The sequence below is a fragment of the Sinocyclocheilus grahami genome, unplaced genomic scaffold, assembly GCF_001515645.1.
Source record: "Sinocyclocheilus grahami isolate Dianchi unplaced genomic scaffold, SAMN03320097.WGS_v1.1 scaffold197.1, whole genome shotgun sequence".
In the NCBI taxonomy this organism is placed as follows: Eukaryota; Metazoa; Chordata; class Actinopteri; order Cypriniformes; family Cyprinidae; genus Sinocyclocheilus; species Sinocyclocheilus grahami.
In genome coordinates, this window is record NW_015505376.1 from 1,365,846 (window position 1) to 1,384,545 (window position 18,700).

An 18,700-nucleotide genomic window follows, 5' to 3' on the forward strand; every position below is an offset into this window, starting at 1 on the left:
ACTGTGTATATTTATTATGTATATATAAATACACACACATACAGTATATATTTTAAAAATATTTACATATAATTAATACATGTATATATTTATATTCATATAATTTATATTATATATGAATATATTTCATATATAAACAAAATTTTTCTTAAATATATACATGCATGTGTGTGTATTTATATATACATAATAAATATACACAGTACACATACATATATTACGTCAACAAAAACTTTGATTTTGGATGCGATTAATCGCGATTAATCGTTTGACAGCACTAATTATGATATATTCAAATATATTCAAACATTTTCAATAGTGGTCTCAGTCTTTCGGATTCCACCATATGCTGCATAAACATTTTGTTGTTTTTGCTTTGCAGTGATTTAAATATCAGCATGACGTGAACAATGACAAACAGAAGGAATAACACAGTACACACCTCTTTCACAAACCATTGGCAGAAAGCTGGACCAATCCATTCTCTTGCATGCACTCCACAGTCTATCCACACTGCCTTCTTAAAGGGACGTGTTCTCTTTCCTAACTGACAGGAGAGGGGCAGAGAACACTGTTTGGTAAGTCCATATATATGTGTGTGTGTGTGTGTGTGTGTGTGTGTGCGCGTGTTTTACAGAGTGCTTATAAATTTAGCCATCTTTCCCATCAGTCTTTACCTGGAGCACATAGAGGGGCCGTCCTTCATAGGACTGACCAATAGAAAACAGCTCCACCAGGTGTGGGTGTGTCCGGTTCATCTCAAACATCCAACTCTGGATCTGTCGATAAGGGTGAAAAGATTTTGACCCATATTCTCCAGATTAACATGCAGCTTGTATTAATTCAAAACTTTGTACACATTTATACACATTTAATTTTGCAGGTCTGTCCTACTTTTGACCACAACTGTATATACACACAAAACCTGTAGCATCGGAAGTTTTTCTTGTAGAGAAATGTTTGTCTTGTCACCGTGGACAAAGCGTAGTCCAGCCCAGGGTCCTCACGTGGATGCTGCAAGCCTCCTTCGTCGAATCCGCCGCCTCTGCTCACTCTAGCCCTCCGGCCATTCCTCACTTTATCCCCCGGTCTCTGCTCACTCAAGCCCGCCGTGTTTGATGCTGTGTTTCGTTGTGAAAGCGAAACTACTTTGTTTGGTCTTCCAAAAATGGACACGACTAGAAATCAGTGGTTAAGTTGTATTTACAACACTGTTCCAGAACAGTTCAACCCAAATATTCAGATGTGTGCAGCACATTTTATGGAGGACCGTTTCCTGATCCTGGGAGAGTAGACTACAATGTCGGCTGTTCTGACTCAAAAACTGTAAGTACGTCTTTTATATTTAAAGAGTTTTTATATTTTATATATTTAAAGCAAATATTTTGTTTGTCATTTCTCCGATCATAAATGCAGTCATGGGTTTTCATGTTTTTGAATCATCGCTCCGGCCTGACAGGGCATCATCACAATATGGTAAGGGACGTAACATTTCCGTCATACGCTTGAGGTATTCGGCCAATCACAACGCACTGGATAGCTGGCCAATCAGAGCACACCTCGCTTTTCAGACCGATGAGCTTTGTAAAAATCGACGCGTTTCAGAAAGCCGGAGCATAGAAGAGAAACAATAATGTACAGTATGTGGAAAATAATGTGTTTTTTTAACCTTAAACCGCATAAACGCATTTCTTTACACCAAATAATGTTATTTTTAGCAGCATCATATGACCCCTTTAAGAAGTACTAAAGAATAATTTTTTGTATATTAAGTACAAAATTAGTGCGTGAAAAATAGAGCACTTAAAGTCAATTATAGAAGTGCACTTTTTTTCGCCTGGGTGTAAGAATGATCTGATTCTTACACCACATTCAAAATTTGGGATTCAAAATCAAATATAAACCTGGAAAAAACCGACACACATTTACACACAAACTTTTTTTTAGTGCTGTCAAACGATTAACCACGATTAATCGCATCCAAAATAAAAAAATGTTGTTTACATAATATATGTGTGTGCACTGTGTATATTTATTATGTATATATAAATACACACACATACAGTATATATTTTAAAAATATTTACATATAATTAATACATGTATATATTTATATTCATATAATTTATATTATATATGAATATATTTCATATATAAACAAAATTTTTCTTAAATATATACATGCATGTGTGTGTATTTATATATACATAATAAATATACACAGTACACATACATATATTACGTCAACAAAAACTTTGATTTTGGATGCGATTAATCGCGATTAATCGTTTGACAGCACTAATTATGATATATTCAAATATATTCAAACATTTTCAATAGTGGTCTCAGTCTTTCGGATTCCACCATATGCTGCATAAACATTTTGTTGTTTTTGCTTTGCAGTGATTTAAATATCAGCATGACGTGAACAATGACAAACAGAAGGAATAACACAGTACACACCTCTTTCACAAACCATTGGCAGAAAGCTGGACCAATCCATTCTCTTGCATGCACTCCACAGTCTATCCACACTGCCTTCTTAAAGGGACGTGTTCTCTTTCCTAACTGACAGGAGAGGGGCAGAGAACACTGTTTGGTAAGTCCATATATATGTGTGTGTGTGTGTGTGTGTGTGTGTGTGCGCGTGTTTTACAGAGTGCTTATAAATTTAGCCATCTTTCCCATCAGTCTTTACCTGGAGCACATAGAGGGGCCGTCCTTCATAGGACTGACCAATAGAAAACAGCTCCACCAGGTGTGGGTGTGTCCGGTTCATCTCAAACATCCAACTCTGGATCTGTCGATAAGGGTGAAAAGATTTTGACCCATATTCTCCAGATTAACATGCAGCTTGTATTAATTCAAAACTTTGTACACATTTATACACATTTAATTTTGCAGGTCTGTCCTACTTTTGACCACAACTGTATATACACACAAAACCTGTAGCATCGGAAGTTTTTCTTGTAGAGAAATGTTTGTCTTGTCTTGACTTGATTATTTTAATATGTTAAAGCTAAGCTCAAGATTTGAAATATTAACGGATGCATTCTTTACAGATGTTTTTTTTATAAGAGTACTAGAGGATTTATATCCATAAAACAATGTAATCCAGCCCTCGTCTACTCTGAAGGTTTTCCCATTCATCATCTTGTCATGGGACTAAATCACAGAGCTGAAGTTGTATCAGCGTGTTCTTTTAAAGTTGGCACTCGGTCTGAGGGAGAAGACCTGTGAGTAAAGGTTTAATGATGGGTTAGGACGGCACCGAAGAAAACCTCCCAAAATCTGTTTTTCTTGCTCACGGGCCACAACTGAATACAAACGCACTTCTCAATCAAAAGCTGTTAGTTAGCCTGCGAAAGTCAAGCTTCTGTTGAGAAAGATGGCAGACAGAAAAAAAAAATCTATTTGATCTCGGTCTTCTTCATCTCTCTACATAAAAATTACCATGCATATGAATTTTCATCCACGCACTCACATCTTCCAAAGGATGGTACACTTCATAGTCATACTGGAATTCTGATCTGCGCTTCCTGGAGGTTTGGTGTCCGATCTGTTTCTCAATTTCGGTTTGGAGATTGGAAATGAGCACCCTGTGGAGACAGTCAGGGAAGGAATGTTGAAAGCACATGCACTGTGTATCTAACGGTTTAATGGCAATTTTCAGGGTTACTCGGATGCTTATAGACATTCAGCAATTTCTGCATGACACCAGAGCTACAGAAAAAATATTTTAATATTCTGTTTGTATATTTAGTAAATTTGTACTATAGTTTATTATGTAGCATATTTACTGTACTTATTTATTTTCACTTCATTAATGCAGTTTATTTGGAAAGTACACTCTAAAAAATGCTGCGTTAAAAAAACCCCAGTGCTGGGCGAAATATGGACAAACCCAGCGACTGGGTTGTTTTGACCCAGCGGTTGAGTTAATTGTTTAACCCAAACCTCTTGTTAGTTTTATTTAACTCAACTATTGCTTAAAAATGACTATATTTATTGCTTAAAATGAACCCAAAATAGGTTGGAAATGAACATGTATTATATGTTCAATAAATTAATTTGTATTAATAAGTTGAATGAATAATAATGAAAGAATGTATTTTTTTAAATTCTTATTAATAAATGTTCACCTTTTGATTATTGCTGATGCCTCTAGTAATTATGTGTCTGATTTTACAACCTATTTTGGGTTCATTTTAAGCCAGCGATATAGTAATTTTTAAACAACAGTTGAGTTAAATAAAACTACCCAGAAGGTTGGGTTAAACATTTAACCCAGCATTTTGATGCAAAGTGCTTTGCACCAGGGTCATGATCATGAAGTTATTTATTCATTTTTATTTATTTATTTTTTATTAGAATTAGAATTTTTACACAAATAACAATGAGAAAAATTAAAGTGTTTTCTTCTTCCTTATTAAAGTTAGGTAGACTCAATATCACCAACATGTTATTTATTTATTTTTTTGGCTAAGGATATGGAGGAAGGAATGAAAATGCTACAATTTATCTATCTGTCCTGTCAAAACCAAAACAAGCAAAGGAGGAGGTTTTTAAACTAAACTAGAGTAAACAAAGCACTAGACGCATACATTTCTCTTTCGCAACCTGTCCCATTACCCAGAATCCTCTGAGGTATCACTTCTGCGTGTAAATATGCTCAAATACATCAGCCATGAGAAGGAGAGGAGGTATAGAAGAAAAGGCCTCCTTGGGGAAAGGGATGACAATGAAAGTGCTTCTGGCTGCGGCGCGTGAGATAAGCTTCATTGTTGCTGCTGATCTGGATGATTGATGGAGCGAGCGGCTGAAAGACTACTCTGAATCGAGCTTTCATTTCTGTATCCTTCGACACACGCAAATCAAAGTCTGAAGAATCAGAGTAGAACTCAAATGTGTGTCCCCCAGAAACCGATGTTTCACCCGCAGGAGTACAAGAGAGAAGTTCACTCTAATATAAGTCCCAAGGGAGGAAAAGGTGACTCACTCATAGTGGATGTGCGCTTGGCGAAGACGTCTTCTTAGCCATTGCGTCTTGTTCCGTCCCACATGAACGTCTACTTGGCTGTTCTCTTGAATCATATATGCACTGTTGGGCTTCCAAAGGTCCACCTGCAGAACATCATTGTCAATCAAGCAGGAATGTTGTTCCTATTCTGTCATCATTTACTCACCCTCATGTTATTCTGTCCCTGTATGACTTTCTTTCTGCTGTAGAAATATCTTTCTCAAACATCACTGACATAGCCATATCTCAGGTGTTCATATTCAGTTTTGGTAGACCAGGTTTGATGCCACTGGTTTTCATGTGTGTTATAACTGATCATGACACAATGAATACTGAATATGTAAAAATGCGAGTAAAATCTGATTATAAGGAATTTAAGAGGAGCAGAGTTCAATGTTTTTGCTGAATAGTTATTAAAATAGCTATTAAATTAATGCAAGTACAGCTTAGAAAATCTGATCTGGGACAAATTTAAGAAATTACTTCACATCTCTTTTGGTTGCAGAGTTGTGGGATTATACTGGTGTATTTTTGCTAGGGAAAAACACCTGAGAAGTAGGAAACATCTGAATTTACGCAGAAGAAAGTCAGTCCAACATCCAATTTTTACTATTCAACCTGATCTCATTAGAATATTTTTTGTCAATTTGATGTGAATTTGTATGATTTGATTTGTACAAAAATGTGCATTTATTTTTTTTATTTATTAATTTTCATTAGAAAAACAAAGCATGAAGGTCCACAGTCAGTCAAACTTGGCTTATAAAGCAGATTACACAAAACATACAAAATGAAATTCAATGATTTCATATTATCAATTCACCTCCAATTCGCCAAAATGTAAAATTGTTACAAACTGCCATAAGAGTGTTCTGAACTTCCGCTTTGGTCACACTTTATTTTAAGGTCCAATTCTCACCAAACCATTAACTACGACATTTGCCTCAATAAACTCCAAATTTGCTGCCCATTAATAGTTAGTAAGGTAGTTGTTAAGTTTAGGTATTGGTAACCACCGAATATGTGGTTTTATAAGTAGACCTACTAATAAACAGCCAATATTGTTAATAATAGGCATGCTAATAAGCAACTTAATAGTGAGAATTGGTCCCTATACTAAAGTCTTACCTAGCTATATTCCACACACAATTTAAATTTAAACATAGGAACAGCTTTATAATGTTCAGAACATATGGTTTCTAATTGGTTTATAATGTTCAGTTCGTCTCGGTTAGGAGGGAATGGAGACGTCACGTCGGTGACCGACGAATTGGGATCTCGCTTAGAGAAACCAATCTACTTCGAGTGTAAACTAAACGAGCCAATGCACATTGGCATGCGATGATTGCATCCAGCTGCTGCTGATCACAGCGCGAGCATAAAAAGGCAGCTGGTGCAACGCATACCAGGTTTTCGCTGAGGAGCCGAGCCGGTGACCCGGCCACTCAACGGTGGTACACCAGCCGTGGCGACGGGACATGATGTCTCCATTTCCTCCTTCAGGGAACGAGGGTTACATATGTAACCGAGACGTTACCTTTCAGTAGGTCACTCTCGACGTCACGTCGGTGACAGACAAATTGTGATCCCTACCAAAGCGCCATGGATGCTGCCCCTTCCAGTGTCCTGTGCGAGCCGCCTGCGCCCCTTTTTGGTGTTGGTGTAGGCCAGGGCTCGCAACAAGAAGGCCAGTCACTGTTGTCGTAGCCACTCAGTGAGATTGGATAACACTGGGAAAACGTACCCATTCTACTTGGAACAGGAACGTTGCGGAAGCCCCATCCTTCCCGAAGGAGGTTTAGGAAGCACTTACACATATAAACGACCGTTTAGGCGCATATGGAAGATTAGAGGTGATTATAACACTCTTAGAAATGGCAGAAGTCTGCCGGGGAAACACGGGCTCTGAGGCTATACTGTGGACTTTACACATATGGGATCCACTTAGGTCTCTACATATGGAACCCAGCCCTCTATCGCTTCTCACGGATCAAGTGAGAGCCTGGCGCCGGACGTTCCGCCACGTCTGGCTGCCGAGGGGATGGAGGAGCTCGACAGGGTCTACAGTACGGACACTCTGGAGCAGTTTTAGCAAGCCGACACTAACCAGGGCCTCTCAGTGCTTCTACCCGTTTGAGGTGAGAACACAGGAGGATACCGTCTCCACACAAAGGCTATAGAAGCTAGCGAACGTGTTGGGGGTCGCCCAGCCCGCAGCTCTACAGATATCTGCCAGTGAGGCGCCACGAGCCAGCGCCCAGGGGGATGCAACATTTCTAGTAGAGTGAGCTCACAACCTGAACAGGCAGGGCACACCCTGTGCCTGATAAGCCAGGGTGATGGCATCCACTATCCAGTGGGCCATCCTCAGCTTAGAGACAGCATTCCCCTTCTGCTGGCCTACGTGGCAGACAAAGAGCTGGTCTGAGGTCCTGAAGCTTTGTGTCCGGTTTACGTAACATCTCAAAGCATGGACGGGACAAAGGAAAACTAGGCTGGGTCTACCTCCTCCGGTGGCAGCGCTTGCAGGCTCACCACCTGATCCCCGAAGGGAGTAGTGGGAACCTTGGGCACATAGCCAGGCCGGGGCCTCATGATTTTCTGGGAGTCATGCAGGTCCCCTACCCTCTTGATGGAGGCCAGTGCAAGCAGGAGCAGAGTCTTCATTGATAAAAACTTTAGCTCAACTGTCTGCAAAGGCTCGAATGGGCCATGCTGTAGTGCTCGGAGCACTAGAGACAGGTCCCAAGAGGGTATAGAGGGGGGCCGTGGAGCTTCCCCACCAACTTCCCTTCCACGGGGTTGTGGTTGGCAGCAATCGCAGCCACGTAGACTTTAAGGGTGGAGGGAGACAGCCTTTGCTCCAACATTTGCTGCAGAAAGGACAGCACGACTCTGATCGGGCATTTCCGGGGGTCCTCTCGATGAGAAGAACACCACTCGAAGAACAGGTTCCACTTCAAGGCGTAAGCGTGTCTCATAACGGTGCTCTTGCCGAAGTGATTGTGTCAACTACCTCCTGGGGTAGGTCACCTAGAACCTCCACGTCCTGTCCAGGGACCAGACATGAAGTTTCCAGAGGTCTGGACGCGGGTGCCACATCCCTTAGTCAGTAGATCCTTAGTAGGCTCCGAAACGTCTCCAAATCAGCTGGACCATCTGGGGATGGAGTCTCCATTCCCCGGGAAGCGCAGCTCGTGACAGCTCATCGCTGCCAGTTGTGCAAGCCTGGAATGTGAATGGAACGAAGCGACCTCAGATGCTTCTGACTCTAGAGGATAGAGGCTCGCTTCGGACCGGCAGCGAGACGCCCGTGTCGGGTCCCTGCGTTCCCCCTCGCTGCCCCACCGCGAGTACGTTGGTGGTTCCTTTGGTGCCACTTGTAAGGTATCTGGGAGCTTGGCTAGCGCTCCGCAGTCCGTCTAGTTGGCTCCTTCACACCATCAGACTCGGCTATAAGATTCAGTTCGCCCGGTGTCCTCCCAAGTTCAGGGGCATCCACTTCACTTCAGTGAAGGTGGCAGATGCCCCTGTCTTGCGTGCAGAGATCGCAGTCCTACTGGCGAAAGATGTGATAGAGCCGGTCCCTCCAGCCGATATGAGGTTGGGGTTTTACAGCCCTTACTTCATTGTACCCAAGAAAGGTGGTGGGTTAAGACCAATCTTGGATCTGCACGTCTTGAACCGGGCCCTTCACAAGCTTCCGTTCAAGATGCTCACGCAGAAGCGCATCTTCGGGTGCGTCCGTCACTGAGATTGGTTTGCAGCGATCGACCTGAAGAATGCAGATCTAGGGTAGAGGTCTGCGCTGGACTGTTTTTTTTTGCGAGGTCTGTGCGCAGCATGTGAATAACGATGCTCAGAGCACGGTGTAGCCTACCGGTGGTAAATACGGTCCTCAGACAGAACAGGCAGGTTGTCGATGAGTGACAGAGCAGAATAAGGTTGGAGCAAAGTGTGGCTGCGCTGTCCCTGAAGTACGTTCAACTCGGTTTTGTTTATATTTTGCTTAGCCTATCATTTTAAATGACAGATGTCGTAGCCTATTTATTTATTTATTTTTCTCTGCAACACTTTTCCTACTGTGTACAGCAAAATGTTAAACAAATTTTGTATTTTGACAAGACGAATAAAAATAGCTAGGCTGTTTCTGTACAACCTACATTTGTATTTATTTTTCTCCGTGACACTTTTTCCTATTGTTTTAAATGTTAAACGAATTATATCCTGACAAGACAAATAAAAATAAGAAATAAATTTTTTTTTACAACATTTAAATTTTCTCTGTGACACTTTTTTTCCCTACTGTGTTGGCAGCAGTTGCTGTCAATAACTACAAGACTCTTGTCAAGACGAATTATATACAATTTTGTGCAGACTACACTTTTATTTGTTAGCCCATCTCGCTTTCTTTCAGTAGCGGAAATTTAAATGTGAGATTCTGGAAATGAGATCTAAATTTAGCGGGAACGGTCGGGTCGGGTTGAAAATGATTCTAAGCGGACAGCGGGCGAACAAAGAGTGAATATATAGTGGGAGCGGGTGGGAGCGGAACATAACCTTGCAGGAGAGGGACTAAAAAAAATCAGTCCCGCGCAGACATCTACCCTAGATCTAGGCAGAGGCACGGGCACCCCGCCCCTTTGCAGGAAACGGAGTCTGGTCCGCAACTCCGCCACAAAGGCCACCTCAGTGTGCTTAACGGTCAGGCATGTGAGGTAGCGATCGTGACCATCACCTGGCACCAGGTAACGACCGCATCCAGAAACGCACGGGTGAAAGGCATCTTTAAAAAGACGTGTCTTTAAAAAGACATTCACCCGTGAATGCGTTTGCCCTTTTAATGCGCTGCAGCGCACAGGGGAGATGACCGCCTGCAACACAAACAGGTGATAGTGCAGCCTGTTGTGTGCAACCCACTCGACACGGGAAAAAACCCACTACCGCTGTAGTGCCGTTCTGCCAACACGAGAGCTTCTATAGAGCGCGCTGAACTCGTTGAGTTTTTTCAGAAGCAGATATCAGGAGCAGAACGATATGACCGAGACGCGGTGGAGGTTTCCACTCGAGCCCGACCCTCTCGGCGGCCCGGACAAGCATAGCCACCATTTCCGTATCCGGCATTGCTGGCTGCCAAGAGGGTGGCAGCACTGCCGGATCATCATCTCCAGAAAGGTCTGGCTGACCCTCCAATGCAGCGATCGACATCTGATCGTCAGGGGGAGCACCAAAGGATACAAGTGGTACCCCACGAGAGGGTCCAGCCTGTTCTTTCGGTGGCTCCACTGGCTGCGAAGTGCCGGTGGAAGGAGGAGCCCTCGGAGGTTGGTTCCTCAGAGGGGAAATCCTCACCATCACTGTAAGACCAGTCTGGCTACTGCCAGAAGTAGCGTCCCCCCGGCGACCGCCAGGGGGAGCCCTAGATCTAGGCAGAGGCACGGGCACCCCGCCCCTTTGCAGGAAACGGAGTCTGGTCCGCAACTCCGCCACAAAGGCCACCTCAGTGTGCTTAACGGTCAGGCATGTGAGGTAGCGATCGTGACCATCACCTGGCACCAGGTAACGACCGCATCCAGAAACGCACGGGTGAAAGGCATCTTTAAAAAGACGTGTCTTTAAAAAGACATTCACCCGTGAATGCGTTTGCCCTTTTAATGCGCTGCAGCGCACAGGGGAGATGACCGCCTGCAACACAAACAGGTGATAGTGCAGCCTGTTGTGTGCAACCCACTCGACACGGGAAAAAACCCACTACCGCTGTAGTGCCGTTCTGCCAACACGAGAGCTTCTATAGAGCGCGCTGAACTCGTTGAGTTTTTTCAGAAGCAGATATCAGGAGCAGAACGATATGACCGAAGCGAAAAGCTGCTATGCGTAGCACCGGCTGCCTTTTTATGCTCATGCTATGATCAGCGGCAGCTGGTTGCAATCATCGCATGCCAATGTGCTTTGGCTCGTTTAGTTTACACTCTCAGTAGTTTGGTCACTCTAATGCCGAGTTCACACTGCACGATTTTAGCCCGATTTTTCACTCGCCAACAGATTTTGCGAAATCGCAGACAAATGCCTGAAATCGGAGGCAAATCGGAGCTCATTCACGCGAGTGACAATCACGCAGTGTGAATTATCAAAGACGCGATCTGAGAGAATCGCCAACGCGTCGCTGATGCCCGTGAAATATTTGGCATGCTAAATATCTGGAGCTGTCGGCGATTCACAATCCTGCTGTGTGAAATGAGTTCTGACTGAAAAACACATTGGCAATGACCTGCAGCCAATGAGAGAGCACGATACAGGGCAGCGGGAAGTTCGGGGAGGAGTTATATGAAACGTAGTTTGCGGACCAGTGTTGCCAAATCCACGATTGCCGCCGGTTGTTTTTCATGTCAGCAGGTTGAAGCGACCCCAATAACGTGATATTTAGGCCCTAGAATGTGAATTGTACCAGGGGAACCCCGCCAAAAAAAAAAGTATTTTACCCCTCCCCCCCCGCCGAATGCGATTTTTACTGGGGGACCCCCTCGAAAGTAATTGGGCTATTTTCAGGCTAGTTTTGAGTAGTAATTGGGCGGGTTTTGTAGCGAAAACCTGGCAACCCTGCACCAGACAGAGTTATCGGTGATTCTCCCTATTGTAAAGTCATGCAGTGTGTAACCTCCTGTCGTCTTGCCCAATCCGCGATTGCCGTCGGTTGTTTTTCATGTCAGCAGGTTGAAGCGACCCCAATAACGTGATATTTAGGCCCTAGAATGTGAATTGTACCAGGGGAACCCCGCCAAAAAAAAAAGTATTTTACCCCTCCCCCCCCGCCGAATGCGATTTTTACTGGGGGACCCCCTCGAAAGTAATTGGGCTATTTTCAGGCTAGTTTTGAGTAGTAATTGGGCGGGTTTTGTAGCGAAAACCTGGCAACCCTGCACCAGACAGAGTTATCGGTGATTCTCCCTATTGTAAAGTCATGCAGTGTGTAACCTCCTGTCGTCGTTCCATCTTGCAGTGTGAACACAGCAACAACTGAATGCTACCCCAAATAGTCGTTCAGTGTGAAACCAACAGTGATGCTACATCTTTGAAAATCGTGCAGCGTGAACTCGGCATAAGCGAGATCCCAATTCGTCGGTCAGTGACGTGACGTCGAGAGTGACCGACTGAAAGGGAACATATGTTCTATTTAGCCACAAAATAAATTAATTAATTTGTTCATGGTTAATATGTCTAGGACACAAATTAAATCCAAAACAATGAGAAATTAACAGATAAAGCAATCTTTGCAAAGAAATCAGGTCCTTGAAATTCAAGCAGTTTATTACACGTTGTAAGATCTTTGAACCAGAGTTGAGATTACAGATAAAGCTTTTCCCAGTGCTGTACAATCTGTAGATCAGAGACATGCTGACTCAGCCCATTCACAGAGAGCTTGAAACACAGCTTCAGCGATGATCACAGCGTTTGATTGAAATTATCTATGTCTGTGTGTGGATCCACAAAACCACTTTAGATTGCCAACATATGCCGGAGATACCAGTCCCTGAAGCATAACCTCAGATTTGCATCATCAGCCTCCTCTGTACGCCTGCCAAGTCACTACGCTGTTGACTTTGGCTACAACAACAGGCCCATTTAATAAGATGACAAACAATAGAACTATTCAAATGGCCCATCTTAACACCAGCAACAGAGTAGATCACAGGCTATATTTCCTATAGACCTTATTTCTAGACCTGAAATGGTGCACTGAACACAGTTCTGAATTATATTGGCTTATAATATATATTTGCATTTCAAATGATATGCCTTGTGTTAAATACAACCCTTCAATTTGCAAATCTTGTTTAAAAGCAGGGATATCTGTCATAGAATAGTTCCACTCTGTATGCAGAAAAACCCCTCAGTGCTGTGCTGCATTCCTAACAGATGCTCACAAACCTGGCAGTTGAAACAGATTTGACATGTTTGTTTTGATGTGTGTGACTGCTGTGTTCTTGAAGCAGATTTTGCATGCACAAAGAAAGCATGAGATTGAGATTATGAACATGTCTTCTAAATAAAGCAGGGGGTTAAAAAAAGAAAACACCCGACTATACAAGCGTTAGGAATGTTAGTGAGAGTGATGATTGACAGCAGTTTCTAAATCGGTGGAAAAGATTAAATATGGTAAAATGTGTTAAATGAAGCTGAGAGTATTGCTCATAAGGGATGGGAACTTGATGGTCGTTTGAATTCTAAGGATGCAGATATATATTTTAATTTATAAAGACCAATTTATACTATGAAAACGTTTATATACTGTATAAAAGTATGATATGACGACATTGGGTCTGTACATCCACATATATCTGCGTTGTTATTCAGAGAGAGCTTTGTACTCCTTCGTTGTATATGATGAAACATTGAAGATGAAATATACATTTATTCTGAATGTAGTTATAAGCAGTGTTGCATGGGAAAAGTTACTTTTCCAAGTAATGCATTACAATATTGCGTTACTCCATAAAAAGTAACTAAGTGCGTTACTTAAAGTAATGCATTGTAACTTTTGTGTTAACCTTTGTCACCTGAGCTGGGCTTGCTTATTCATTTTTAATAACAAAAAACCCAAAGTTATATTTTTGGCAACTGTAAAAGCCTTTTCACACCAAAAGTGAAATTAATAAGCCTCGGGCTGAAGGAAGTGCCTCTTTACCTCAATCAGTTTCTCTCAACACAGGAACAGGAGAGGTGTCAGTGAATGAATTGGAAAACTTGCGTTACTTATCTGAAAAAGTACCTTTAAAAGTAATGCGTTACTTTACTAGTTACTTGGGAAAAAAAATAAATCTTGCATTATTTGTAATGCGTTACCCCAACACTGTTTATAAGGCCACCAAGAGTATGTGCTGTATGTGAGTGTAAGTGTGGTTTCAGTTGTTGTTGTAAATTTAAAATACATTTTAGTATGAAAGTTTTTGGTGAATCATTATTTCTTTGTGAAAATGTTTGTACACAGATTTTATGCACAAATGTGGGTGTACGCATGCTTTGTGAATGAGACCCATTGGCATTTATATTGTTATTGCACTGAAGCCAAAGAAAATATAATGATAAAAAACATTTTATTTTCTCTCTTAGATTTTCTGCAGACTCCTCTTGTGGGTCCCTGGACACCTGTTTGAGAACTCCTACCTTATTTCAGCCAAGAGAAAATCAATGACTAAATTGATCTAATAGTTTGCAGATGGTTGTGTGTGAGTGCAGACCTAAAAAAAAAAAAAACTTCTCTCTGTTAGCGCAGTGATCCCAGTTTGTTGGGTTCTCCACACCAAGCATTGTAAGAATCATCATGACTTAGTTTGAGATTATGTTCGGAGATCATCTTACACACACACTAGACATTTAATCAATATTTTCCAAATCTCTTTATAGGTTCTCAAAGATTAAGCTATACATGCAGGAATTTTGGACACAAAATTTGATTTGGACTAAATGTGATACTCTGTTTTGTCTAAATATTCATGTTTTTATTATGAGGTTATAAACCTATTTTCTTCAAATGGCCATATCAGTATATCTTGTTTTCGATCATCTGAGATGCATGTGTTTGTACTTAAATGTTTTAAGTTTGTCCTGTTTCCGTTTCGTGTTGCCTGTGAACAGGGATGATGTCACTTTGAGAAAATACAGCAGAAACAATCAAATGACCCAAGTCTCCTCAAGCCTTTCAGACGCTCCTGAGCAGTGACATCAAAGGCAGCAGACAGAGAAACAAGGCCATTTCACACACAAAGAAAGTCTGTCACTGGAAAAACACCTACTGTAATATAATGAAATATTTGTGATGTTAATGTTGCTTGCACAAATGTTGAGAATACACAGTTCATTTAAATGGTCTGTCAATGGTGAGGCTAGCAGGACTATGCTAACTAGCCAAACCTTGAGGAAGCGAATGGCTATAGACTTTGACACTTTTCCACAGTTCTTAACATTGTAAATCTAGTACATTTATAGCACTACAAGACAGAACCACAAAAATGCGATAAGGGTCCATTGATGATGTTTAATTTGCCTTGTATAGTGTACCACATTTCTCTCTGCTGCCTGTATCTGTGTTGTACAGAAAGCTCAGTTCAGAAGCTTATTTCTGGATATGGTGCAGGGAACTCTTGCCTGACTCTTAAAGGAAGCGGAGGATGTTCATGCATCACTGGTGCGGAGAATGACTCAGTGATAGTGCAAAAAAAAAGATAAAGGCTCTAGCACTGTGATAAACTAAAAATAGTTTAGTTTGGAAGAAAAAAAATGAAGAATTTGGAGGAGAAATGGATTTGATAGAAATGATTAGTCGTTTAAATAACACAAATTCTCTCCAAAGCAGTGACATTGGTTTCAATGTGGTTTGATTTTGTTTCTCATGATTCCTTTCACATTTTTAATGTTACATGTGTATTGATGGGGAAACAAAGTGCTCACCGTTAGGTTTTGGAAAAGCTGTTTGACTGCTTGAACCTCTGTGTTGCTGCTGGGGATTATTCTCAACACTTGATCACTGCAGAAATAAAGCATTGCAGTTTTTGTAAATTATACACTGGCACAGGAATCAAATCAAAATACAGAGATCAAGTTTTGACAGTACATTTATTTTGTATGTTTACACACTATGGCTCAGTATTTTTTTAAAGAAATTAATACATTTATTCAGCAAGGATAAATTGATCAAAATTGATAGTAAAATCATTTATAATGTTTTTTTTTCTATTTCAAAAATAAATGCTGTTCTTTTGAAATTTTTCTTTATCAAAAAATCCTTAAAAAGGGCTTTCCACAAAAAATTAAGCAGCACAGCTGTTTTCAACATTAATAATAATAAAAAAAAATGTTTTATATATATATATATATATATATATATATATATATATAATAAATGCTGTTCTTTGAATGTTTGAATTGATCAAAGCATCCTAAAAAATGTGTCACAGTTTCCACAAAAATATTAAGCACAACCATTTTAAACATTAATAATAAGAATAATTTTTTTTGAGCTTTGAATCAGCATATTAGAATGATTTCTGAAGTAATTTTCCATAACAGGACTAAATTACATTTTTTAAATTATTAAATTGGAAAACAAATGGTATACTATTTTAATATATAAATACTATTTTACAATATTACTGCTTTTTATTAAATAAATACAGCCTTGGTGAGCATAGACTGAAAGTGAAAGAGAGGAAGTCCAACCATATACTTATAAATTTACAGAGAGAATGAGGTTTATTATGAGCCATAAATAACTGGATGTTTCAGAGCTATTCTTATGATAAGTAGCAACATTCCTAATCTCACATCATTGGACATTTTTCATTGGTCTTAATGAAGTGTCGGGCAACATCCCCCTCAAAAATATCAGTGAAGCCAAAACATCACATCGTAGAATGCACTGTGTTGTTAACATCGTTCAGATTGTGATATCTGTGATATCACAGAAGACCGCAGGGAGGAAGTGTCCTTTTCATTACACCCTTTCCCTTTATGTTCTGACAGGCCTGCGTTTCCCCAGTTCTCACTCTGACTGAGTTAGCATTTATATTGCTCCCTGACAAGTAGAAAACAAGTATTTTCACCTCTTTGTGAATTGTTTTGCTCTTTTAAGCATCTGTGCCTTGAATAATTCATAAACAAGGCTACGAAAAAGCATGGAAGTACAAATACTGCCTAAAATTGATATACCAGTTTAGTTATGAAATTAGGTCTCTAGAGAGACAAAATAAAGTAAAATAGGCATCTTTTGAATCACACTGCTGATGAGAGATCCATAAGCATAGAGTATACTCTTAAAAATAAAGGTGCTTCACGATGCCATAGAAGAACCTTTTTGTCTAAATGGTTCCATAAAGAACCTTTAACATCTGAAGAACCTTTCTGTTTCACAAAAGGTTCTTTGTGGCGAGAGAAGGTTCTTCAAATTATAAAAAGGTAAGAAAGAGATTGTTATTTAAAGAACCTTTGACGGAATGGTTCTTTGTGAAACCAAAAATGGTTCTTCTATGGCATCGCTTGAAGAACCTTTTAAGCGCCTTTATTTTTAAGAGTGTACAGCCAGGAAATTTAGTCTGAATATCTGATCTCTGATTGTCATTAACATCAAACCAACTGACAATCTATCAAAAAAAAGAAGAAGAAGAAGAAGAAAAAAAAAAGATCACACTTATAATGTTTGCCAAAGTGTCAATCAGCGTCCATTATGACCAAGGCCTTTGAACTTCGAGCTTATACCCGTCTATACCAACTGCATATTTTAAGATGTCGCCTAAGATGTGCTTTTCAGCCTTAGCAAAGAAAAAAATCTTGGCCTGCAGAAACTGCTTTGTTTTATAAAGCCGCTGTTGACATAAGAAGAGACAGACAGATATCTAGTCTTTATGTGTGGAGGCGCAGAGTGCACTTCAATGCTTCAAAACTATTTTACAAACTCCCTCTCGTTCCTACGCCCTGGATTATCGCTAAATGTGAAGCGGGAATCATTTTAACGAATCGGTTCATTCAGACGGTTCTTTTCGAAGGAACCGACTCTATCCATTCACAGTCACCGCGTGCGCTTTTTACACGTTATTTTTTTAATGCAAGCACATAAATATCTAGTTAAAAACATTTTTATTTAACACTATGTATTTGATCATGTTATGTAGAGTGTACTGTAGTACAAATTCAAGAACGTTCAACTGTTCAATAGAACGATTCGTTCGCGAGTCATTCTTCGCTCTACTACAAATAGTTTACAAACTTTGAATGAATGAAACACTTACCCGAAGTAGCGGTTGTTGTAGAAGTAAGAGTCGACAGGATAGAGCACGGTGCTAAAAATAATAACACATCCGAGTAAAACACTACTGGACAAGTCTGGGAATGCCATATTAAATTGGTATATAAATAAAAACGGAGCAGTTAATCAGAGGCTGCGCTGTGCATATGGATGCTGAATGGAAATCATCCCAGTGGAAGGAACTGTGAGACTTTTCTGTTCTGGGTGTCCGCTCCCGGGACGATTTCTTGAGGTAGAGGTGTGAAATCATTCATGTGGGAATTCTGGTGCTATCCCGAGTCTTTTAAAGTGTTTTTTGGGAGTGTGGTCACGTGATGCGGGGTGTGAGAGGGGTTGGGAACCGAATCCATGTTTGGAGTGAGATCAGTGGAAGTGCTCAAGTTTATTAAGCTGCAGGGCTGCCTGCAGCGTTAGTTTGATGCCTTCGATGTTCTGGTTTTGAATTTTTCAAGTCAAAATATTTAGATACACATTACAAAATATATTTAAATAAGTACCCTTACCAAAAAGTAGTATACTTCAAGTTTATTTTAGTAAGTATACTTAAGTAAAGTTCAAGTATATTTTAAGTATACTTTATGTAGTAAGTAGCCTATACAAATATCAGTGTACTAGTAGTATACTTGTAAGTGTACTATTTCAATACTCATTGGGACTAAATTGGCCCACTTTCTAGTATACTTTAAATATAACAGTAGTAAACTTTGAGTACACAACTAGTTTACATCAAAATGTTTAGTTTGTACTGCAACTATACTAAAAATGAACTTATAGGTATACTGATGGTTTACTAATTAAATACTTGTAGTAGCATTTTTAGTACACTTTGAAGTATAGTCTCAGTAAACTACTAGTTTAGTAGTTTTATACTGCAAGTATACTCG

The 18,700-nt window shown here is 40.4% G+C and overlaps 1 protein-coding gene across 1 annotated transcript in view; it reads right to left on the minus strand.

Annotated features, from left to right (window-relative positions):
• Positions 1–18,087, minus strand: part of LOC107595150 (carboxypeptidase A6-like) — a 26,342-nt gene extending 8,255 nt beyond the window's left edge. Inside the window, exons 1-8 of the mRNA XM_016285488.1 lie at positions 17,800–18,087; positions 15,467–15,542; positions 5,000–5,124; positions 3,485–3,599; positions 2,699–2,800; positions 2,464–2,568; positions 678–779; positions 443–547 (exon numbers count right to left, since the gene is read on the minus strand). Of these exons, the coding sequence (XP_016140974.1) occupies positions 443–547; positions 678–779; positions 2,464–2,568; positions 2,699–2,800; positions 3,485–3,599; positions 5,000–5,124; positions 15,467–15,542; positions 17,800–17,906 (837 nt within the window). The 5' untranslated portion in view covers positions 17,907–18,087. The remainder of the gene's footprint in view (positions 1–442; positions 548–677; positions 780–2,463; positions 2,569–2,698; positions 2,801–3,484; positions 3,600–4,999; positions 5,125–15,466; positions 15,543–17,799) is intronic.
• Between the last annotated feature and the right edge of the window lie 613 nt (positions 18,088–18,700).